At 36.4% G+C, this 25,854-nt stretch overlaps 1 protein-coding gene across 1 annotated transcript; it reads right to left on the reverse strand.

Moving 5' to 3' along the window:
* Nucleotides 1-5,670: 5,670 nt before the first annotated feature.
* Nucleotides 5,671-20,458, reverse strand: LOC141908143 (cholesterol 24-hydroxylase-like). The gene is made up of 14 exons (XM_074798017.1): nucleotides 20,224-20,458; nucleotides 18,925-19,005; nucleotides 18,709-18,790; nucleotides 17,551-17,624; nucleotides 17,163-17,249; nucleotides 14,227-14,365; nucleotides 12,083-12,196; nucleotides 11,840-11,993; nucleotides 11,688-11,750; nucleotides 11,538-11,610; nucleotides 8,629-8,824; nucleotides 8,316-8,401; nucleotides 8,139-8,205; nucleotides 5,671-8,054 (listed from the first exon to the last, which is right to left on the reverse strand). Exons 1-14 carry the CDS (start codon nucleotides 20,367-20,369, stop codon nucleotides 7,908-7,910), a joined length of 1,509 nt encoding a protein of 502 aa, XP_074654118.1. The 5' UTR covers nucleotides 20,370-20,458; the 3' UTR covers nucleotides 5,671-7,907.
* Between the last annotated feature and the right edge of the window lie 5,396 nt (nucleotides 20,459-25,854).

Consider the following 25,854-nt stretch of genomic DNA (forward strand, 5'->3'; position numbering starts at 1 on the left):
CAGATGAAATAGAATACAAAATAGAAAAAGTATTGAAAACAAAAACTCTTAAAGGAAAAAAGTATTCTTTGGTGAAATATAAAGGATACGATGATAAATTTAATGAATGGATTTTATCTAGTAAAATTAAAAGAATAAATGAATAAAGATTTATTTATATTTGAACCGCATAATATGTTAGTTACTGGAGTAACCAATTGTGGTAAAACACATTTCATATTAGATTTGTTAGAAACTATTTATAAGAATCATTTTGATAATATAATATTATTCTGTCCTACTTATGAAATGAATAAAACATATAATAGAGATATAGTTAAGATAAAAAAGTTTATTATATTAAATCCTAAAACAGTAAAAGAAAATTTAGATAATTGTATAAAAATAGCAATAGATACTTATAAAGGATCAAATACATTATTCATTATAGATGATTGCGCAAATTTACATGATTCAAAAGTGAGAGAAAGTGAGTTATGTTACTTAGCTTTCTCTGGGAGACATTTTGGGATAACAACATGGGTTTTAAATCAAAAATATAATTCAATTGTTAAAGACTTTAGGGAGAATATAAGATTTCTAGTTTTATTTTATAACAAAGATAAAAAATCTATGCAACAATCATTGGAAGAAAATCAAATTATACCCACTGAATTACATGATGAATATATGAATAAATTAAAGAATAATAAAGGTTCAAAATCATTACTGAGACTACAATTTCCATATGAATAAAAATTTATAAAATAACTATTTATATATCTATTCTATAAGAGCTTACACTTTTATATTGAATAATCTGTTATTCATTTACATGAATATTTTAAGAGTAATAGGGGTAATGGGCTTTCAGGTTAAAGGTTGAATGGTCGAGTTCATTAAAAACAAAACATTAAAAGTAATTTAAAACTATAATATATTTTCATAACCGTGTGTATTTCAGTTGAATAATAGAATAATTATTATTATTAAAATATATTTGATTATATGAATTTGTGTATTGTAAATAAATCAATTGGTCGCGGAGCGGAGCGGTAGCGAAGTGGAGCGACCAATTGATTTAATACAATATGCTTATTAAATTTAAATTATTGATATCTTAGAATAAATATTTAGTTATAATATAAAATACACACGGTTATGAAAATATATTATAGTTTTAAATTACTTTTAATGTTTTGTTTTTTAATGAGCTCGACCGTTCGACCTTTGGCTTGGAAGCCCATTACCCCAAATACTCACGTTCTGAGTTCATTTGTGTTCCTTTTGAATGATCATTGCAAGCTTTGGTCATTGTTGGTGGTAACCAATCTAGGTTGACTGATCGCATTCTGGAAGGTTTACTTTGCGTAGGTTTGGCGCATTCATTGGGTGCATCCATTATCTTTATACATGTATTCTACGTAAGCCTATTTATATTCTATTTGCTCGTCCGATGTCACAGGTCTACTAAGACCTGCTGTCCCAGCTTTTGTCGCGCTGGCGTTGGGGCGAGGCTGTTGAACAGATGTTTTCGCTTTATCCATGGTGTTAACTCTTCGGTGGTTCTATATACTGGTTTATGGTTTGTCATATTTCATCGATTTTGTTTGTATTAGAGGGCGTTTAGCCCTCGCTCCCACGCAATTTGGTTGCTTCAGACTAGAGTATTCAAAATCGGACTGCATAAGGTGGGACTGCATAAGAATCAATATGTGCAGAGGGGCCAAAATGGGCAGAGACAGCTTTTCGTAATGCTGAGGTTTGTTGGAGTCACCCATAATGTCTCAGATGGAACGCCATCTGTCCAAATGTACCCTTCGTTTGAAGATATTTAGAGATGGCAGTTTTCAACGCAATTGTGATTGACCAGACAAGCATCAAGTTCAGGATGTATTTCGATGAGCTATGGAGCGTCTTGTGGCGGTTTATTAACGTGTAAGATTGGATGCGTTTTGTAGGTGGAGGTCTGTGTCATCCTCATGTCGTATATAGTGAAACTGAGATCCCTTCCAAATGTGAATGTTCTATGGTTCTTTGTTTGCCTTCGATCGACCATTGCATTTTTAAACAACAATAAAATAATAGTCCTGAGCCACAGAAGGCTACAGGATCTGCTGTCCCGGCTCATGCCATGCTGGCTCCCGGGGGCTAGACTGGTATCCTTATCCGCTTGCCTGTTGTATAGTTGTTCGAACTTTGATATCATCCGTTGTTGGCGTTTAGGTGCTAGTGTTTTGGAGGTACAGTGTAGCCCTTAGGCCGTGTTTTACTTTGACGATCTTAAATGATGATCCCCCTCCTCTCATTACCGTCGTTCTGAAAATGATTGATGGGGATTTATACATTAACGCTTTACCCCACACTTGCTTGAAGAAACGCGCACACGTACCGGTACATTCCCGAGTCTTCTTTCAGAGGTGATTCAATTTTGTGTGTGATTGTTTGTGGATCAGTGCGGTAGTCCTAGTGTCAATGAAATGAAACAGTCAAAGGATTTCAGTAATGGTTTTGAAAGCCAACAATGTTGTTAGGCATCACAACAGAGTGGTGACGTGATATGGTACAGCATTTCATTGAGTAAATGCCCATGTGTCCCTCATGATGTCAGTCGTTTTAAAAGTGTTCGCGCGCGTGTATGTTCCATTAGTTATATTCTTCCAGTTTGCTCCTCATTTCAGTCGGTTTTTGAGTGGAGTTTAGGGTTTTGTAGGGTTGGGGTTTATAAGTGGGGTTTGGGATTATCTGTGTGATTGGGGGTCCATTATATGGGGCTGTGGTCAGGTGGTAAAGACCAAGGTTGTTTTCTATTGCTCCCTATCCTCCAAATACCGCGGAGCTGAGAACACTGACCAGTGTGAATAATATGCTATTGTTAGTGTTTGTCAGACACGCACTAGTCTGCATTGTTATACGGTACATGTTAATGTACTTTTATCTTAGTTGAATTATGGATGACTAGCCCTAAGGGCCTATATCCAAATTTCAGATCATAATTGAGCAATGTGCTGAAAATATTCAATGACATGCAAAAGCTTGAGCTTTTTATTTCAACTTTTTTATTATAAAAAAAACAATAAAAATAAAATTCGCCCGCCCTTGTCACTTTCCAGAAAAAAAATCTGATGAGAAACTTGGGTATTTCATTGTGTGGCCTAGGTTAGGGTCTCTTTATGCTGGCATGAATTTGATTCCATACTTGTGGAGCCCAAACAACTTGAGTTAGTTTGTATGAAAATATGTCTTTATGTGGTCAATAAATCAGCGAAGAAGCCAGGTTTTGTGATTATTTATTCACTTTTTGTGAAATGCTGGATCGAAAACTTTTCTCCTCTTTTTCCATGATTCGTGGTCCGTATTGGTAACAAGTCCATTCCCTAGGAATCTGTATGAATAAGATATAAGAATCAATTATGTTATTCATCTTATGTATATATTACTATCTAGGCCTAAATAGATCGCCATCATGTTTTAACACCGTCATTCATTTTGAAGAGTTCAATCTATTGTACCATTCACTCATTGAAAGGAAAGAAATTTAGAATAACCTATCATAGGAAAATTCAAAAACAAGGCATTTAGCTGTCGTTTAAGTGTTGAGCGCTTGATCATCGCAGACTGAAGTTAAACAGCAAATCAGAACAAGTGATCAGCTTGTGTAAGGGCAACAAGCGTTTTTACGAACAAAAGAACGGCCCGACCAAATTTAGCCCGAGCCTGATCCGTGCCAATTTGGCCCGGGCCAAATCGTCTCCGTGTGATCGCGGCTATATATGATACTTCGGCCATTTCGAAGGAAGTCACTGTCAGTGATGGACGGAATAGAAAAGAGATAGCGCAGGGGCGGCAAGAACAGGTTCCCCCTCTTTGGGATCAGACATCTACCTCGCCAGACATTCCGTTCGAAATTTCGACCTGTCGTTTCTTCCTGGTCATGGTAGCGTCCACTTGCTTGCTTACCACAACTTTTGGCTGTAGTGTTATTGCCTCGCCGAGGCCTTTTTCGATTTCCTCATGCTGACAGTGTGACCACTTGACCATAGGCTTAGATTTACATAGGCTTAGATTTTTGGTTTACCAAATATATTTAAGCACTGAATTGCCAGCAATATCAAATCACGGCTATATTGCTAAGTTTACAGATATGATCACCTCATGCCATAAACTTTACTTGAAAGGTCGTAGCCATACTTTGACTTTGGATACTTGCTGTGAGTTAACAGCTCCTGCAATAAAGATTATGCTTAGTTACCAATGTGAACAGAAATACATGTACATGTACTATATGTTGACTCTCGGTAATTGAGAATAAAGAAATTTATTTACAAAAGAAAAAACTAAACCTTTGAATTGGAACTTGTTGATATTGTTCCTTTTAAATTTATTTAGCCGAGCAAAAATTGAACGAGTGTGTTCTAAAATAATGAGATTTGTGCGAATCTGCAGGAATATATCAACGAACGAACTGACCCGTCGTATGATTTCATGTACATCACTGATTTCAACTTAATTTCTCTACTCAACATACACAATATATATATATATATAGCTTTTTTGCTAGATCGTTTAGTGAGGATACTATGGTGGCTGATTAGGGCCAAGTTTTAAAAAAAAACTCCGTGCAATATACCATGCAAAAAATATATTGCTTCGTTTCTGCGTCCGTTTTTGCGCGGCGCACAAACGAAATTTATCGCGCAGAAACGCGCTAAAACGAGCGCAGAAACGAACTTCGTTTCTTTGTTCATGCGCGGTAATTTTGGTCGGATGGTGGCGCCAGGGTTTATCTCGTGATACTAATTACGGCCTTAAAACGTTGTATTATTATACCAATTATTTTCTAATTAATTTAATTTTCAGAGTTACGTTTATACGCAATAAAACTTCCTTTATCGGTGATATTCTGATTTTTTACGAAAGCCAGTAGCACCGCCTTCACTTAAGTAAACAAATTCAAATGAAATATTTGTAATAAATTGACGTTTTGATGGGCTCTAAAATAGGCTACGTTTTAGGATGAAACGGACGCAGAAACGAAGTTCGTTTTTGCGTGGCGCAAAAACGAGAAATCACCGCGCAGAAACGCGCCAAAACGGGCGCAGAAACGAAGTTCGTTTCTGCGCTCGTTTTGGCGCGTTTCTGCGCGGTAAATTTCGTTTTTGCGCGGCGCAAAAACGGACGCAGAAACGAAGTTCGTTTTTGCGCTGCGCAAAAACGAGAAATCACCGAGCTAAAAGGTGCCAAAACGGGCGCTAAAATGAAGTTCGTTTCTCCGCTCGTTGCACAATTTTACACTGATTTCCATATGTGCGGTATTAACGACTATTGCCTATGTCCGGGTTTCCTTGTTTGCCGGTTTCTGACAGGCGAGGGCTTTCGGACCATTTACACGTGGCAAACGACCCACAACATTTAAAAATGGACAATATGATCTACATCACGTGTAGTGCAGTAGCCAAATAAAGCAGTTATTTCAACATCTCGATGTATCAAATCAGGCAGCCAAGCACGTGACCCGGCAGGTATAGCAAAAAAGCCGGGCGGGCAGAGTAACTAGACTGGTTGCCTGTCCCATTCAATATGATAGATACATATACAAGTAACTTGTTTCTTATTCAGATTTTCGTCCTAACCGGTTCAATTTTTCTTTTCTTATTGGGAGATGAATTCTCAATAAGTAACGGAATAAGGAATAAGGAACAAGTAATGAACTTCACTGGGGTAGTAATATCCTGATAAAGCTATAGTTACTTTCTCGAAATCGATTATCTGAGGGGTGGATACAGACAGCAGATTTGACAGCTGTCCAAAGTCCAAAGTGGGCTAAAAATAAGGATTGCATTGCGTTGATATGTCCATATATATACGATGACAAGTAAATTGAAGCTGATTTAGAGAGTAATGGTTAATATATTTATTTGCTCAATTTATTCATTCTACACGTTGGGAATGTGATTGATGCAGAAAATTCAGTTTCAATACATATTACAATACTCATTACATCTTAGATTTCTTGGGAGTGTCTGGGGTTATGCTATTTCCAAGGTACATTAGTGCATTCTTTAAATTTCTAAATAGCTCACAAATCGTTTTCTCGCTCATAAATGATAAATAAATAAACTTAACTACAGTAACCTTGCGTAAGTCGGATCGGCCAGTCGGATATTCGCTTATATCGGATGAATATCGATTGTCCCGAATTTTCCTTCTCTTTTTCAAAGGAATTCATATTCCAAAAAAGATTTTTATAAGTCAGAATCTGGTAGTACTTTTCTTGGTGCCAAAATGAATAAAATCAGTTAAAAATCACTCAACGTAAGTCGGGGTGCTAATTTCTTCCCATAGCATTTTGATTTCTTCCCTGTTCCGACCCCTGCTCCCGGCTTAAAATCGACGATACGTGTCAACAGTCGTTAATACGTAAAGTTGTGGTTAGTGTATACAACTAGACCTGAAATATTTCAGTGTTTTGATATCATTTCTTGTCGATGTTGATTTAATGTTTCCATTTGCCAAAATTAATTTTGAAGTTGTTGTTTTCGGAAAAAGGCTGAAAATCTGACAATCAAAATAAGACTTTTTATAAATTCGGAGAGTTTTTCTTGGCCCAAAAAGATCCGACGCAAGGTTTACTGTATTTGTCTAACATGAAATGATTCTAAATTCACTCAGCATTTGCTTGAAATGTGATTAGAAAATTCAGTTCAGTTCTCATTACAGCTGAACCTCATTATTTACGACTCAGATACGAAACTACATTATGACATTGATGTCCTTTGCTCATAAGATTCGTACAACAAGATTTGGCTGTATTTACAACAGAATCTTGCCATAACGCCCTTTTAGCGGATATACTTCATATTTTCATGATTTCGTCCCAATTAAGGCAATGTAATTACATGTAATTTCGTGTTAAAACAAACAGGTTTTCTGATTCCCTGTAGTTCGTTGTAATGAGGTACGACTGTAGTACAGGTGACCTTTGTACTTGGATTTTCGAGGTGTAGGGCCTACATTCACCATTATCAGCTGTACATGTATGTTATATTTTTTTATAGGCGCGTCCGGAATCCTAACTACTCTCCTTTTCAGAACTGAGTTTTGCTCATTCGTTATTAAAATCTTTATCTGCCCGAGAAGTAGGTGACATAAACGTGCTTACATCTTAAAATCGCCCAAAATGCACAATGAATAACACAATATCCCTCCCTGCGGATTGACTCGAGTTCCAGTTAAATTTGCCGAATTGACCTCCCTGTGGAAAATCCGAACGATTCACATGGATAAATGTAAATACACCGCATAAAAACAAGCAAAAATGATCCAAACACAGATAAAATATATGAATTAAAAACTAACATCAGGCTAAAAAAGATATCTTATTTCTCAAACCTCAGCTGAGTACAGATGATATCGTGCCCAAAAATTGTAAAAATACAAAGCCGTTGGAATGGGGACGGCAGGGGCGGCTTTGGCCGCCCCACTATTTTGCTTAACAAAAATTTTTTATGCTTTTTTCAGTTTGTCGTTCTCTGTACAAGGTGGTTGGCCCACGACTTCTCATGCTTCTGTGAATGAGACAGTGAAATGGCCCCAAAACGCATCTCCGGCGATTGAATTTCCCCAGACCCCCTGTTCAGAAATAAGCCACACCACTGAAAAAACCCTTCCGACGGCACTGAAATAAAAGTGCCGCTGCAATGGGTCATCTGTAAAATCATTGTAGCGGGTACCTATATTATCTTTAATAGGACTTAATTGTATAAATAAACCTGAGTATTCATTTAATATATGTAAATCATGGCTAAATAAATAGCAGCCATATTTCAAACACAGCTGTAGTTCTCTGATGTACCGATAAGCCATTTGCTTTATGATCACATTGATAATTTCATATTGCATTATAAGGGCTATTGAGGATGTCAAGTTTATTTCCTTTTCCTTTTGTTCAATGTACACATGACTCCTCCTGCTGGCTTAAGAGTGGTTGCTTCGCGAAGACCACGTCCTTGTCCCGGGATCAACTCATATTCGTACGACTGCAAAAATCTTGCCAGCAAAGTCTTGCCTTCCATCTGAAATAAAAGATTCAAGAATACAGTTTTGGTTTTTATTAGTTCAGTCAGCCAATGTCAATCTCACGAATAAAATGAACCTACCCATGCAAAATGGCTTCCGATACATGACCTCATTCCAAGAGAGAAAGGCAGATAGCAGTACACATGGCTTAAAAAGAAGCATGAACAAATATGACATTTATTTTGCTGAGGCCATGAACCACTAACAACAGACAAATATTAGCTGAACGAAAAAACATTGTTATAGAGTGTACTTACGTCTGACCTTCTGCAAATCTGTCGGGTTGAAACATGTCCGGATCAGTATAGTTACCAATATAACGGTGTGCAACAAAGAATGACATCTATAACAAGACGAACAATTTCATATATCAAAAAAATGAGTACATTGTATAAGCGTCTTTGTGTTATAGTAATAATAACAATAATAAGAGTTTCTTGTATAATAAATGAGTCGTCTTTCCATGGTGATCCCATGCTCAAAGCACAGTCTCCTCATGATTTACATTGATGGGGGAGACTGTTCCACAAGTATAATGGCATTTGAATTCAATCATGAAAAATTCCTCACCAGAACGCAAGAATTAGAAGGATATTTGATTCCATTAATCTCAGTTGCACTTGGTATATCGCGAAGAGTCCCTGGAGCAGTTGGGAACAAACGTAAACTTTCCTTCCACACCTGATCGAGATACTCAAGTTTACCAATATCGCTATATTCTAGTTGTTGTTTGTCACCCAAAACTGCTTCAATCTCTTCAATGACTCTAGAAATATGTGTACATCATATAATAATGTTGAATAGACATAGAGCAGAATACAACTGTATTTACAGGTTTCCTGGGTCAGAGAAATATCTTTAGTGACATTAAAAACTAGGGAACCAGGGACACTTTACCCACTTAGAGAGTTGTCTGAAATGCTTGACAATCTGGTGAACATATTTACAGAAACCAATGACCTTGAAACTCGTCATGATCACAGAATATGTCATGCTACTCCGCAATTGAGTGTGGTAACAATACATATGGATTCCAACACAAATGGAAATATAGTCAAAGCTTGTTATACTGCCACCGTAATATCGCCAAATTCACCTATCGCCAAAAATTTCCTTATGCACACTTCATTTGGTATCTCTGCGTATAAGTAAATAGCTTTCATTTTACCCTTCGCCATAATGCCAACCAAATCCTAGAACAATCATATTCAAACTCATTTGTTATACCACCAATGTTCTGTAATACGATACATGTGGTCGGCAGTATCACACATATAATTTTTTTCTGTTATCAAAATGAAATAAGTTAGACCTTTACCCTTCCTAAATTAAGATAAACTGATGTCTAATTCTGGATTCTAATGTTGTAAGGGATTAGGAGGATCCTTAAATAAATTGCCCATGGGCAAAGTGCGGTTTACCTTGAAAGCTAGAGGTTGTTTGGAGTAAGGGCATTGCTTGAAAAATCTTTTGAATTTGTGACTTCAAAGTTTATATTGTATTTTATATTTCTTAAAGAATTTTTTTGAAGTCAAATAAGACCAAAGATAAAGATTTGTTTATGGTCTACATCCAAAATTTCATAGGGTACAGGTTGGCGCGGCAGGGAAATATTTTTCACAATATGCAAATAAAATTCTTATATATGACACATATCAGAGGGTAGCTGAATATTGAATCTTGGAAACGAAACCTCTTCCAATGTATGGCCGCGGAAGCTAAAACACCGGGGCATAGTATTAGATCATTTTAAATCCTGGAATTTACCACTACAATATTCAGACCTCGACCTATACCTATAGTTTGCTGCTTAGTATTTTCAGGTCACAAGAAATTACAATTTATTACAAGTTCTATCAAACAGAAAACACAGCGCACATCTTCTGCTACAACGATTATTCAGCCTTATCATACCAAACGTACATGCGCCAAGCAGCGTTACAGCATCACCATATAGTAGTCTATATGAGCGTGTGTTTGTGTGTTTAGCACTCACGCGCACGTGGAGGCCTTGTGCAGTGAATGTTTGCTTCACTTCAATCTCAATCAACACAATTACCGGGTATTAAAATGAAACAATACCTATGGCGATATGTGAAATAATTATATTCTCATCAGCAATGAACCGGAATTCCCCGTATATCCCAAAAACAACCAATCACATTCGCTCGTAGAGACGAGGCCCCCTATTGAGGTCATTGCAATTTTATACGCAAGAGCTAAGAATTTTCCCATCAAAAACAGTTTTTCGTCAAATTTTAACTAAGTTGACCATGTCATCGACGGAGGTTCGTCATGTCTTCAATCGCATCGATTATACGTCGTTTAACCCGAGAACCAATGAAAAAATGCTCACATAAAAAAACTTACCGCTTTTTTACATGAATTGGCTCAATGCCAACCTCATACTGCTGACAAGGGTAAACCATAAAGGAACACCGACCAGGCACTTTTTTCAAATTGCATATCATACATACAGAACCTTAAGACTATTGATCAAAGCATCTTCAAAATGTTTTCCAAAAACAGTGGCCGTCCGTAAGCCATCTTGATTCCAGTCGAGCCAATTTTAGAGCTGTAGATGTGGCTAGGGTAGGTACAACCATAGACGAAATATCTAGACCATGCATCAAGGCGTATCAAAAACTTTAAAAAAACGAGATTCTGTCTACAGTGGCCAACAGATGGACAGACGGCAGATGTCAAGTGAACGTCATAGCCCACTGGGACTTAAGTGGCCTAAAAAGTGGCTTCTAGAGGTGATTTGGGCATCTAAGACCTAGAAATTTTTCCCCTTACTACAAGTCAATGTGGGCTGCATATTTGCCATTCTAAGGTAAAAGGCAAATTCTGATATATTGCATATTGATTATTATCATCGCATATATTGCATGAGTAGTAAGGCTTATTTGCATTCTAAAGCTTGTCTGGGCACAATTCTATCACACAAGCTTCTACAAAGTATAGTTTGTGAACTGTGACAGTGAAACCCTTCAAATCTTAATTTGACAAATTAGCCATTTTAAAATTTCAGCCAACCAATTTGAAGGCTATGATATCCAGTTTCAACAGAGTTCATCTTAGTACAGTAGAACCTACTTATCCAAGATCATTTGGTTCCTCAGTTGATCCCGTTAACCATCAATCCGGATTAAATATGTTTCAGATTTTCATTTAGGCGGCCCATTATAGATATAGGCCAATGGATCTGATCAAAATCCGAAACTGATCTGGGTGGATTAAGCAGATTTGACTGTACCATAGTGAAACTGGTGTAGATGAGGTGCCGCAAAAACCAACATATCCCCAATATTTCTTTCAGGGGTAAATCTAGCTACCAGTAATAATTGAGTATTATGATGGATTGTCTATTTTTCTTAAGGGCAAACCTGAATTGATAACTTTCAAAAGGCACCCAATCCTATACAGCAAGAGGGTTGTGACCAAGCACACATATTGATGTTATAAATATTATTTACCGGTCTCTGATATCTGGATGATCTGCTAACATCAACAAAACAAATGAAACTGCATTGCTGGTAGTTTCCTGTCCTAAAACGATATGTAGAAACATAGGGATTACTAGCCACACCTTATAGATTCAATACATCGTCTTTAAGGCAACCTACCCGCTATAAAAAAAGTGATGAAATCATCTATTAGGTCTTCCATTGTTAATGTGTCATCATTTCCTAAAATGATATATTTCAAGTTCAAAGGCTTTCAAAAGTTAAGAGGTAGAGTTGATTTCAAAAAAGATAGGCCAGAAATTATTGCTTACTGAATTGGTTCAGGATACTTGTTAAGATATCGTTAGGTACTTCTTCGTTTTCCATAATTTTCATACGCTTTTCAAAACACATCTGTCCGAAATTACGCAGCAGTTTCAGCGAGTCTTTGGTCTTCTCAACTTCAGCCCAATTCCATGGTAGATACTGATTTTGGAAAATAAATGATTAAAATCCGAATTGATATGAAGCTACTTCTTATTCAAACCAAATTAAAGATATGGAATGTAACATACCATGAAATAAGGGTTTTTCAAATTCTTAGTCAGGCTCATCAGGCACAGGTTAATAGCTGCTGGGAATTTGTTATTTGGGTCATCCAGACTATTTATGTCCATATCAAACGCTACCTACAATAAAGAACATCATAGGAATATATATATATATATAAATATGTGTGTGTGCGTGTGCGTGTGCGTGTGAGCGTGCGGGCGTACGCGCGTATGTATGTATGTAAGTAAGGTAAGTAAGGTAGGTAAGTAAGTAAGGTAGGTAAGTAAGTAAGGTAGGTAAGTAAGTAAGGTAGGTAAGTAAGTAAGGTAGGTAAGTAAGTAAGGTAGGTAAGTAAGTAAGGTAGGTAAGTAAGTAAGGTAGGTAAGTAAGTAAGGTAGGTAAGTAAGTAAGGTAGGTAAGTAAGTAAGGTAGGTAAGTAAGTAAGTAAGGTAAGTAAGTAAGTAAGGTAAGTAAGTAAGTAAGGTAGGTAAGTAAGTAAGTAAGGTAGGTAAGTAAGTAAGTAAGGTAGGTAGGTAAGTAAGTAAGTAAGTAAGTAAGGTAGGTAAGTGAGTGAGTGAGTGAGTGAGTGAGTGAGTGAGTGAGTGAGTGAGTGAGTGAGTGAGTAAGTAAGTATATATATACTTATGGCCAAATCCAAAAAGAGCTCTGTACTTTGTAGGTATTCATCCATAGAACATTCATACCAAATTTGGAATTGATCTGATTTAAACTGTAGGACTAGTAGCAATTTGAAGAAATAGAAACTCCAACCCCGGGGCGCCCATTGGGGGACGAATCCAAACTAGGGGTTCAGGGACACCATGCCCACTTGGGAAGTGGTTTCAAATGCTCAACAATCAATTTAAATATTCAACACCCCCTGGTGACCATATACAAAAATAAATGACCTTGGAACTCACCAAAATAATAGGCCATATCAGCAGCTACGATTTTGTAATTGATTGTGATAACAAAATATGCCTGGGTACCTATATAATAAGGAAATACTAAGTTATTCTACTATTCAACGCCCCCTGGTGAACATATATAATAACTAATGACCTTGAAACTCACCACAATCATAGACCATGTCATGAGCTACAACTTTGTAAGTGGTTGTGGTAACAAAATATGCATAGGTACGAACATAATATAGAAATACTAAGTCATTGTATTATTCAACACCCCCTGGTGGCTATATACAAATACAAATGATCTTGAAACTCACCACAATCATAGACCATGTTATGAGCTACAACTTTCCAATTGATTGTGATAACAAAATATGCTTAGGTATTAATATGTGGAAAAACTTTTTTCCATCTACGAATGAGTACTGTTGACACCAAGGTGGCCGCCAATTGCGTGATAATTGGCTGATCAAAAATCCCTGTCTCAGTATTAAGGGATTCCTTTCCAAAGAATACCCATCACAAATTGCAATGAAAAATGGCAAACCAGTAAGAAGCTACAGGACTCAGAATTTGACCCAAAATTGACATTTTTGGGCACAAAAAAGGTCATGTTTTTCTTATGCTGATGGGCCCTTGGGGGATTCGAATATAGACGAAAGATCAAGATAATTGAGCAAGGTGTCTTCAAATTTCCCTCAAAAACTTCAAAAATGTGTAAAAAGTGCTGATTTAGGGGCTAAAACCAGCGAATCTATGAAGCTTAATATTTCACAGATATGACAGAAAGTAACTTTTATACTTAACTTTAAATGAAAAATAAGAAATGAATTTGTATGTTTGTCAACTTTCGAATACCGGATAGGTTAATGGCAAATATTGATTACATTGTCATTAGCTAGAAAGTCCAAATCCATCTATGTTCATCATTTCTGGCTAAAATGGAATATCAAATACTGATCATCGCTCAGGGAACAACATATTTGATAGAACATATCATTGGTAGCTTAAGTGACTTAGTCACCGAAGCTAAAAATATGTCTGATATGATTCAGATCCCAAGTCTGCCACCTTGATGATTTTAATGTAGCCCTTGAACTGACTTCCCAACTAGAATTTAATGTTATTCCAGGTTACCTGGCAATTCCCATACCAGTACTAGCAACAGCCGGTTACCACAAAATCCTGAATTTCATTTAATGCAAGTTTCCCAGTTTATGACACCAGACCCTGACCACAAGTCAGACAAAATTTACCTTTCCAATCACATCTAATGTCACTCTTCCTATTATGTCTGCCATGCAAACTCCTGTATGTCCATCAGCGAAGAGTTCTAACTTATCCAAAAATTTGTTTGCTCCTTCATTGAAATAGTTCATGATGTTCATTAGCGACCTAAAGGCAATAACATAATACTTAAGATTCATCTGGGCTAAAAGAATATTTGTACCTGTGAAAAATTAAGTGCACTCAGTGCTTCATCTAGCATTAAAAAAGGGCAGGGTGCTGATTTCAAATAAGGGCATTTTTGTGCGTGATTCCATCGGAGCAAGGGCACATACCGGTAATAACGCGCTCATGTCTGTTTTAGGGGCAAACTGCAATGTTCCCTATTGCATAGAATCGAGGTACCCCCTACTACGATTGAGGACTAGAAACTATGTTTAAATCTGATTATGCCATGAGTGACACACTTGACCACAGTACATCCTTACACCTATGCCTGTCAATGAACAAAAGTTAATCTAGATAGGGCTTTCAAAATGATTTGGAAAACCAGTTGCAGACAAAAAAATTGCAGAAAAAAGCAATCTCAAGTAGCAAATACAGCGAAAAAGAGCCAGCAATAGTGTATAGGCCTATATGAAATTGCATATTTTTAATCTTAGAAATATCAAATTAATTGATTTAAATTGATAGTGTTAGTGATTGGCAAGTAACTGTTGATAATTGGTAAGCAGTCAGCTTAAGAACACATTATTGCTATTAGGCTACTCAAACTAATTGTCTGTGCGAGTCTCTCTGTGAGTTCACCGAACAAAGTTTTTCACCTTGTATATAAAAAATTTGTCTAATAGTCTAGATAAAAAGATCCAGAGCATCACGATGTGTTCAAAACGAAACAATCCATCGAATATACACTACCAGCTTTACAACAGCAGTCGCTAGAATGATTGGCAGTAGTTTGGAAGTCAGCCAATTTCCTGGAAACTTAAACTAGGCCACGCGTCTGAGGCACGTTTTCACACAATGCACACTGACTGCAGAACATTTGAATATAACCACTGATCACATGAGCTACTATCGTTGATATCATACGAGATATTTCATAGCCGTTGCAGGAAACTTACTAACAGTCGGACGCGTCGGCTTATTTTGAAAGATCCGACTCATTACTCGTGACTGACAAGGGCAGGATGGCGGACCTACGGCAAGTGATGAAGCCACAAGGGCGAGCATGGGACACATCTGAAGGGCACAAGGGCGGCTATTTTCAGGGGCGGGGCGGACCGCCCTTCTATTTTTGGCTAGATGAAGCACTGGCACTGAATCATCAATGTCTGGATTTAAACAAAAGCCGTAATTAACTGATCTGGATATAAAGCAAGGGGTCATTCATTTATTACGTACGCATTAGGGGAGGGGGGAGGGGTCAATGCAATTGCGTACCGTAATGCTGAATGTATATGAAAAATGGCCGATTTTGCGTACAAAGGGGTAGGGGAGGTTGAAAAAGTCAAATTTTATGCTTTCGTAATAAATGAATGATCCCCAAGTACATAATTCTTTGTAAGCTGGTATCATTTCGATATCATACTTTTGTGGAGCCCATACAACTTATGTTACAATAAATGAATTAAATGATAAAACGTTTATTAAAACATATAAGAAATATTTCGGGTGGTTACTACCACCCTTCTTCAGTCTAAAATGACTTGCCAAATGCACACACAGTATTAATACATGAAATATGAAATAAGACACGAATCGCTGCACATTACGTTATGGGGACTAGAGCACTAACATAACCTGAAAGAAGTTTATTATGGGGGCTGAACCCATTTTTGAGGTTGACAGAACGATCGGAATGAGTAGTAATCAAAGCAGATTCAACTGTATGTCGTTTAGTGCGACTTCTGTTGGGAAAAATAATATTGGCTCCAGAACAATCAAAATTGTGTCCCGTAACCAAAGAATGAGAGACTACCCCACTTTCTAATTTAACCCCATTGAATACATCTCGTTTATGTTCTTTAATACGTTCCTTAATATTCCTACCAGTTTCCCCGATGTAAAAAAGGTTACAATCAGAACAGTTAATTTTATAAACTCCACAATGGATATTAGGGTTCAGATTGTTATTGGAGCAAAAATTAGAAATTTTGTTATTTTACTTGAAAATTAAATCAGTATTTAAATGACGAAGAGCCGGTTTGAATTTGTCAAGGCAAGGGACAAAAGGAACTATAATTTTGTTTTTTGGTTTAGACGAGTCAATAGGATTACGGGGTTGAGCAGGAGAGAAAAATACTTTTTTGGCTTTGTGAAGGGCTTTCACTAAAATCTTGTCCGGGTATGCAAGTTTTTTAAAACTGGATTGAATATGTAAAATTTCATGATCTAAAAAGTTTTTATCACAAATCCTATAAGCCCGAAAGAAAAAACCTTGAACAACGGCCACTTTAAGGTAAGTTGGAGTGAACGAGAAGAAATGTAGGTAGGATTCACAGTTAGTAGGTTTACGAAAAACAGAGAAACCTAATCTCGAATTAGAATTATGTATGAGAACATCCAGAAAGGGCATTTTCCCGTCAACTTCCCACTCAAAGGTGAACTTCAAGGAAGGATAAAGGGAATTAAGATATGTCAAGAAAGATTTAAGTTTAAAATCAGTTGATACTAAACATAAAATGTCATCATCTTATTTCTTAGTTCATGTATTAATACTGTGCGTGTATTTGGCAAGTCATTTTAGACTGAAGAAGGGTGGTAGTAACCACCCGAAATATTTCTACTATGTTTTAATAAACATTTCATCATTTAATTCATTTATTGTGGGATTTTACTCGTATCGTCTTATCACCGATATTGTGATCTGCAATTGATTCACAACTTATATTAGTTTGTATGAAAATATCTTTAGTGGTCAATTAATCAGTCAAGAGGTCAGGTTTTGTGTTTGATTATTTACTTTTTGTGAAATGCTGGATCGAAAACTTTTCTCCTCTTTTTCCATGATTCGTGATCCGTATTGGTAACAATTCCATTTCCTAGGAGTCTGTATGAATAAGAAATAATAATTATGATATTCATTGTGTGTATCACACATCTAGGCCTATTATATATCACTATCATGTTTTTAACACCATATTCATTTTGAAGAATTCAATCTTATAAATAGAACCTTAGGAATTGTACCATTGAAAAATTCAAAATTATGCATTATCAAAAATTCATAAAGACATAAAGGTTAGATAAAGTTTAGATATCACCAAATCTTATTCAAGCACTTGATTGCCAGTAATAAAATCAATTTTTTAAAACTACGGCTCTATTGTCAAAGTTAAAGATATGATCACCTCATGCCATAAACTTTACTTGTACGTTCATAGCCAGACTTCGATTTTGGGTACTTGCTGTGAGTTAACAGCTCCTACAATATGAAATATGCATAGCTACCAATATGAAAGAAATACATGAATTATGTTAATTTTTGGCAATTGAGAATTAAGAAACAATAAGCAGCCTGTTGGCTGATGCAGCTCCGCAGTTTTACGATGAGATTTTACAAGGACCACCTGCACAGCACGTCCTTGTGTTCAAATCCGGAAAATGGCTGTCTTGAGTACATTCCTTCAAGAAAATGATTAAAGATATTTTTCGTGGCCGAGTAGGGGGGTCACGACCACTGAACCCCCTCTCGATCCACGCCTGGCCTACTCTTAATTTTCAAGATTGTTAGAATAGGTGCTTGCTGTAAGTGTCACGCACTTTTTAAGAGATGCCCCGTAGCGTCATGCACAACTGCATGATGATTCATCATGAATATACATGGTAGTGGGTTTCCCCAATAACTCGGGCACTCTCCACGTGCATGGTGTGGACCTGGATGTTGAATGATTTCACTTATTATGTAGGCTGTGTGAAGTTTGTTAGACAATCTATTTTTTAAAACTGAACATTTTCCAAGATTCACTGCTCCCTTTCCCAAATTCATCATCTTTCTATAGAATTCACTGCTTTTCACAGCTCGCGATGAACCCTGGCAGTGGAATCATTTAGTTTCCAAGGAAACTTTAACTAGGCCACACGCGAGGCGCGCTTTTCATATACATGCACAGGTCAATACACCACCACATAGCAGTGAGTATATGTACCGCGCACGTGTGTGAAGCATGAATATTTGTGACAGTGCATGTGATCTTCCAAAACGAAATGTAGTTCCAACAACAAATGAATAACTAAATTAATATTTAGCAATGCATTCCGATGAAATTCAATAGGGTAAGAAATTTTATTACTGCATTAGAATGTTTTGAAAGTTCTGAAGAGAAACTAATACTAAGCTTCGTTTGGAAATTATTTTGTACCAAAGGAAGAAAGTTTCATATGCGATAGCAAAATTGACTTCGCTAAAGCGAAAGTCCATAAAAAGCACTGATAGCGTCTAATGGTAGGCCTAAGTAACTAATTATGGGCTGGCTGTTATACAAATCTTTATATTATGGTATATTTACCTTTATAACCACAGGATCTCCACTTATGATGATTACTCTGTGCAGGATGAAGATACAAAATGTGGGACCAAGTGTTTCTGCCCTAAAAGGAATGAAAAATTTATTCAGCGCGTGACTACGGGTATGGAAATCTTTGGTATATTGTGGGAACATTCAATTTGCCTACATGCCTACATTTTAGTAATGCAAGAAGCTAAACATCATCAAAAATCTTACCATTGCAGCCACTTGTAACCTCTGTATACTCCAGTTTTCCCTTCTTCTCCAAACAATTCAATGGCGTGACCCCAGAAAAAACTACAAATCATGAAAGAAAAAGAGATTAGAAACTTTTAAATTTCTGTGACTTTGACCACCAGAAATCCAATTTCACCAAACTGATTGTGAAAAATAAACTATCATTGCACACCTCAGATAATCAGTTTTCTTGTTAGGCCTATTATGTTTATTCAATTCGATCAGTGTATGATGCTAAAAAAATGCTAAATTTGCAAAAACTACTCAATTTTTCACTTTTAAACTAGGCATTGCAACACTACTGTATGTAGTTCATTGGCAACAAGACAACTAAAGCAACGCATATCTCATCACTAAACAACGCATCATGTATCTTAAATTCTAACTAAAATCAATTATATTGTTGAAATGAAGTAAGGCCTAATGAAAAAACATGAAATGTCAGTGTAGATAGTTTATCCATCAGAACCATTGATTATTTTCCAAGCCGAGATATTGCAGTTTTTAACTTTAGACACATAAAGCCGACCATATTTTGGTTCGTCAACCGTACAGTGAATTTGAATGCACAGGTCTGGGTGGTTTAAGCATGAGTCTTGCGTAGGAATGAACGACCCTTGAATATGGGCTTTGATACTGCAAAAATAATTGATAATCCACTAGTTATTCTTATTCTTATACTTATACCATCTATCTATTAAATTACCCAAGATCCAAAAATAAATGTACCCATGATTCAAGACTTGCCGCTAGTCTTGTTGTATAAAGGTAGGAAACAATCCTATCTCCGTAATGCTTAGTTTACACCAGCTAAACTCAGGACAGCTGACATCACGTCAATCCCGAAGATACATTCAGGCATTTCCAACAGACAGTGACACGTAATTTCCACTCATTTATCAATTTTACAGTGAGATATTTTTCTGAAACCATGCTTACACAGTTTTAATGCTGCCTAATAATCATCAAGGTAGCAGGTCAACTCGTATCCAGGTAAACTTTTAACCTATTGCGGACAACTTGTCCTGCATTTTGACAAGCTTTTCACTTCCTCCAATTTTTACAGTTACATTTTTGAATCAAGGCTACAATTCCCGTTCAACATCAAATTGTGACAAGCCCCTGTGATGAATTTTCCTGCATTTACGCATGCACTAACCAGACTCCCATAACCCAAAGCGCAGCAATTTTACTCGGTTTACGCACTCCCTTAAACTGTTAACCATGTTAACTGTTGCCAGGGCAATAGCCTTACTTCGGAGCATTTTTGGAACTCACTGTTTCGGTTTTGTGTGTGGAAAATGTCTATACTTCACATTTCTCACATAGTATATATACAGCGAATACAACCCAATAAAAGCAGCCAGCAAGAGAAAAAGTACTAGAATTGCATTGATAAATGGAAACAACATGGTTCTATCCATAAAAGAATGAAGCAATTAAATTAGTGCGTATTCCACTTCCAATATCAACATCGAATCTTGCGCAAAAGGTAGAAAGTTTCTAATGTCCGATCGACAGTACCGGTAGCGCCGCTACTTAACAATAATAAGAACTAATGTTATTGACGATGTTTTGTTAAGTGGAAAGACGCCGAGTACCAGTATATATCCGATAGGTACGAATCCCCAATTTCTTCGGGATGATTTGATTTTAAAATAGCGATCGTTTTAATAGATTTGGTGTACCTTATTAAACTTACCCACCGTCAACACACCTGCCGGATGTGAAACAGGGGACGTCCTATTCCAATTACGCTAAAGATTTTGTGTGAATTTTATTGTACTGTAACGGCGGTATGAATTAAATTCAGCTTAGACTGAGAGTAAAGTATTTTAAGGCAAACTCTAATGGGCTAACTGCACATCGTCGAAAGACTTCTCATCCATCGATACTTGATAAAAATGAAATAAAACATCTAGTTCCAATTATCTCATGTAAGCATAACATTTATTTTGAAAATCTCAACCATACATCAAAACATTAAAGCCTTCTATATCAAATGCAAACTTTTGCTAACATAAACAATAGACAAATGGCCATATCTCTATCATATTAATTATATCACGAATGCTAAATATTGCGATATTAATTGAAATCGTTCAACCAACAAATGAATTTAGTTAACATAATATCATCACAAACCATTCATATCCTTGGCAAAGGACTTATAGGCTTTAATATCCAAACAGGAAAACTTTAGTCTCATTTCTATGCGAGTAGAAATACATTATCATTATAACATCCATATCTTTGCATTATATATAACATCCATATCTGCGCATTATATATATGTTTATAATGTCATATCTCTTAATAATAATCAATCCAATAATTAAATTAATAATACTAATTTATTTATAAATGAATAATTGATAACTCTGCTATAATTGAGTTACACATGAGGTAAAAAAATTATGACATAAAAACTCCTGTCAGAGTAATAGAAGTAACTGTCTAATACATGAAATGACACATTTTATACAATGAACTGAGCTCTGAATCTGATGCAAATATTCAATCTGAGATCTTACGAATGATGTTATTTTAGCCCTCTACTTCTGAAAACTGAATAGCGCGCTGTGAACTTCAACTACAAAACAAATTTGTTGAACAGCAGTGTATCGAAAAACTGTACGTACAGTGTACCGCGAACTGAACGCGGCGTCTTCTCACTTAAAAAATTATCGACTTGACAGATTAGTTCGATTTTCGACCGCGGCGGCGCTATAGGACATTGGACAAAAGAAACTTTCTACCTTTTGCGAATCTTGCACAATTTTGATTGATGTCTGTCTGCAGAGTTTCCAGAACCTGTCATGTCAGGTCTGACCTGTCATGTCAGGTCCCGAAAAAACCCAAACTCATGACAATATTTGACGAAACGGCGAAATATCTAGACACGTGCTAGACGAATGGAAGAACATTTCGAGTTGAATGAATATTCTGACCCGTCGTTAATATCGAAAATGATTCAACAATAACGATAAGGAAATTGTTCTGACAAATAATTCATTTGAAAGGTTGATTTATGAGAAGAAAATATTTATGTGTAAACTATGACGTATTTCTGTATTAAAGGGAAAAAATAAGTTTCAGGCATAGATGAATTGATTAATGTAGAAGTAAGAGCACATTATAAGAGAATATTTTCGCTAGATGAATCGAGGTCTTGATATTTCGTTTCCGCAATAAGACACTGAAAATTCTCTGCTCACTATCACAGTTCGGCAACCCTCCTCACTGTCATGAAGTCTCACTATTTATATTCATTGTCTTTATGATGTACATGTAAAAGAGCCGAATGCAATATAGAAACTGATTTTATTGAGACTGATTTTAAATCTACTCATCAATTTAAAGCATGAAGTTTTTTTTTCTATTAATACCAGTTTTAATGCAGACCTGTCACCTCAGGTCCCGAGAAGCTCTGCAAAATGGCGCGAGCTGCCGTGTGAGGTCTCGCTTCATAATTATTGTTTTATAGTAACTTAAGATTAACTATATCCGTGGTTAGCAATCTATATTATATTCATTGTTATAAAGATACCATAAAAAGAGAAGTTTTTCCCATTTCATCAGTTTTAATGCAGACCTGTCACCACACTGGTCTCGAGAAGCTCTGCAAAATGGCGCGAGCTGCCGTGTGAGGTCTCGCTTCATAATTATTGTTTTATGGCAACTTAAGATTACCTATATCCATGGTTAGCAATTTATATTATACTCTTTACTATAAAGAGACCATAAAAATTAAAGTTTTCCTTCATTTCATCAGTTTTAATGCAGACCTGTCACCACAGGTCCCGAGAAGCTCTGAAAAATGGCGCGCGTTGCCGTGTGAGGTCTCGCTTCATAATTATTGTTTTATAGTAACTTAAGATTACCTATATCCACGGTTAGCAATTTATATTATACTCTCTGATGTAAAGAGACCATAAAAATTAAAGTTTTCCTTCATTTCATCAGTTTTAATGCAGACCTGTCACCTCAGGTCCCGAAGCTCTGCAAAATAGCGTGCGTTGCCGTGTGGGGCCTCACTAATTAATTAGTGTTATGTCTAATTTATCTATGTCAACTTATAAGCTTGGACTGAAATGTTTTTAAATTGTATGTACACTTGGTTAATTAATTATATTGCGAGTAATTAATAATAATATATAATAATATAGGGCCTAATCTTAATGAGTATAATGATTGTTATTAATACTGATTATGATTACATAAGGCACTACTGGTATCATTTTGCCTGATCTTGATCTTTCGTGTTACAAAAAAATAAATTAATTGTAAACAATTCGTTCAATGTTCTCCAATAATTCACAATCATTCCATCTTTATTATTATAAGGCGATATAGTTCAACAACATTTTATAAATGGACAAACATAAATTCTTAAATGAATTCATTACACATCATAGTTTGTTTTTTGTTTTTGAATAATACATTCAGAAAGCACTACGATATGTTCTTTGTGTTCTTATCGGCTATCATTTGTTCTAAATCCGCGCCTATCATATCTTCTAATCGCCTATCATCGGTTCAGTCATAACGATTTTCATTTTAGCGAATCGACCTGTCACCTGAGGTCCCACCTGTCATGTCAGGTCTTGGGCCCTGACATGACAGGTTCTGGAAACTCTGCAGATAGACCTAAATGACAATTTTACAATATCTTGCGCGATGTTACATTTCCGGGTTTCCTTGTTTGACGTCATCGCAGTGATTCCGGGTTATCTGGAAGTGTTGCGGTATACTACGGTTAGGGAGTTCTTCTATTTTTCGCTTCTGACGCATGATTTAGGTTTGCTCCGTTCGTGCGGGACGCGTATACCAGACACTTACATTTGCAGTTTTATGAGAGTCTTTTATGAGAGACTACTCAGATTTTGGCCTTTTCATTATTCTTGTTTATGGCTGATCAGCTTCTTGTTGCGTTTGTCCTTGTATTCCTTGAAAACAGTATCTGGAAAGCAAACCAAACTAAATTCAATACTCTATAACATATCTTTCAATTTATTTTTAAGGGATAAATTTAAGAGCCCTTGGTTATCATATATAAAGAAAACGTTTGATGACTGTGGTTTGTCCTGCATTTGGACGCAGCAATTCATGACTAACAGTAAATCTTTTTCAAAACGAATAAAACAGATACTCCGTGACCAGCACCTTCAAGAAACTGTATCTGCCATAAATACTAATCCGATATACACTAACTTTAGGCAATATAAAAATGATATTAGGTTAGAGAAGTATATAATAGAACTTGGTGACGACTTAGGAACTAGTTTATTTGAATTTAGGGTCGGGTCCTATATTTTACCTGTGAACAAATTTTCAAACCTTCATTTAGACAGAGCCGATAGAATATGCCCCACTTGTAATACTTTAGGTGACGAATCCCATTTTCTGTTTGACTGTACCTTACTTAACGAACAACGCAAAAACTTTTTGAATTTGAATACCTTTAATACCCTTGATATTCTGAAAAACCCAACGGTCAACTTAGCTAAATTCATTAAGACCGGCTTAGATGTATATAGATCCCTCCAATAGTATATATAGTATTGTAAATAGTTGATGTATATAATAGTATATATAGTATTGTAAATAGTTGATGTATATATATATTTCGTTACGTTTTCATTCTCTAAATTTTAACCACTTCAGTGTTGTTTTGTAAATATTTGTATATACATGTGTAATAGTTTTCCTCCATATACCATGGAAATGGTTGGAGTGTAAATAAATCGTAATCGTAAACATAAATCAACGACTTTTGGCTATTAGCGGTACTTAAGACCATTATGAGTTTTCCGGTTTGCTCGGCTACCCGTACTGGCGGGGTAGTCTAGAGAGGCCAATGAAAACTCCGGTTTGCTAAACCACCCCTCTTTGCGGGGATGCGGTATGATGTTTGATCTGACAGTTTCAAGTGGTTAATGGCTGTTTCAAGTGCTTACAACGATGCTTATTACTTCGTGGTACATGGTGGTTTAAAAAAAGATTTCATAATAATACGCTCACCGCGTGGGCTTCGTGGAAAGACCTGTGACCTTCCCAAATTTTAATTGTCTTGTCCGATTTGGTTTCATCCAATTGAGAGACTGCCTTTTCCAGTTAGGGCATTTTTGGATCACGTCACTCCAGGAAAGGACTTAACGCTTTTGGGCCCCTTCGTCGGTTCCACATGTTTCATTTGAGCTATAGACCACAATGGTGACACCATGATGGTCAGTAACTGACCAATTGAGATATCCCCGAGTCTGAACACTTGACTTCGAATTTCGGAAATTTATCATGTAATGTTTGTTTTCAAACTACTAAGGAATCATCATTGCAAATTCATCACTGACCATCACTGACCACCAATGACCAATTCAAACTTCTCCAATATGAAAACGATATACCGCGTTATGGTGTCAAACTAGAAAGGATTCGCCATTGAAAATTCATAAATTGACCATCACTGACCACCACTGACCAATTGCAACTTCTTGAAAGAACGATATACCGGTACCGCATTTGGTGTGAAACTAGAAAGGATTCGCCATTAAATTTCATAAATTGACCATCACTGACCACCACTGCCCAAGTGAAACTTCTCAAATATCGTGGTCGAATTCGAAAGTGCTTGTCGTCGTATTGCTATTTCTAGAAACCAGCAGAAAGTTTTGCTACTGTTTTTGAATGGCGTTGACATGATGGAAATTTATTACCCATAAATGGGTTACACATCTGGATCACAGCACCTCACTTGCCGCAGTGCATTATTTTCACTGCATAGTAATGCTAATACATAAACTTTTTTACTACTTGACTCGAATCATCTGAACAGTACTGCGTTTGAAAACTCAACGAATAGAAAATGTTTGCGGGAAGCGCCTACAAATAAGTTATAATAAGATTAAT

The sequence above is a fragment of the Tubulanus polymorphus genome, chromosome 1, assembly GCF_964204645.1.
Source record: "Tubulanus polymorphus chromosome 1, tnTubPoly1.2, whole genome shotgun sequence".
NCBI classification, from domain to species: domain Eukaryota; kingdom Metazoa; phylum Nemertea; class Palaeonemertea; order Tubulaniformes; family Tubulanidae; genus Tubulanus; species Tubulanus polymorphus.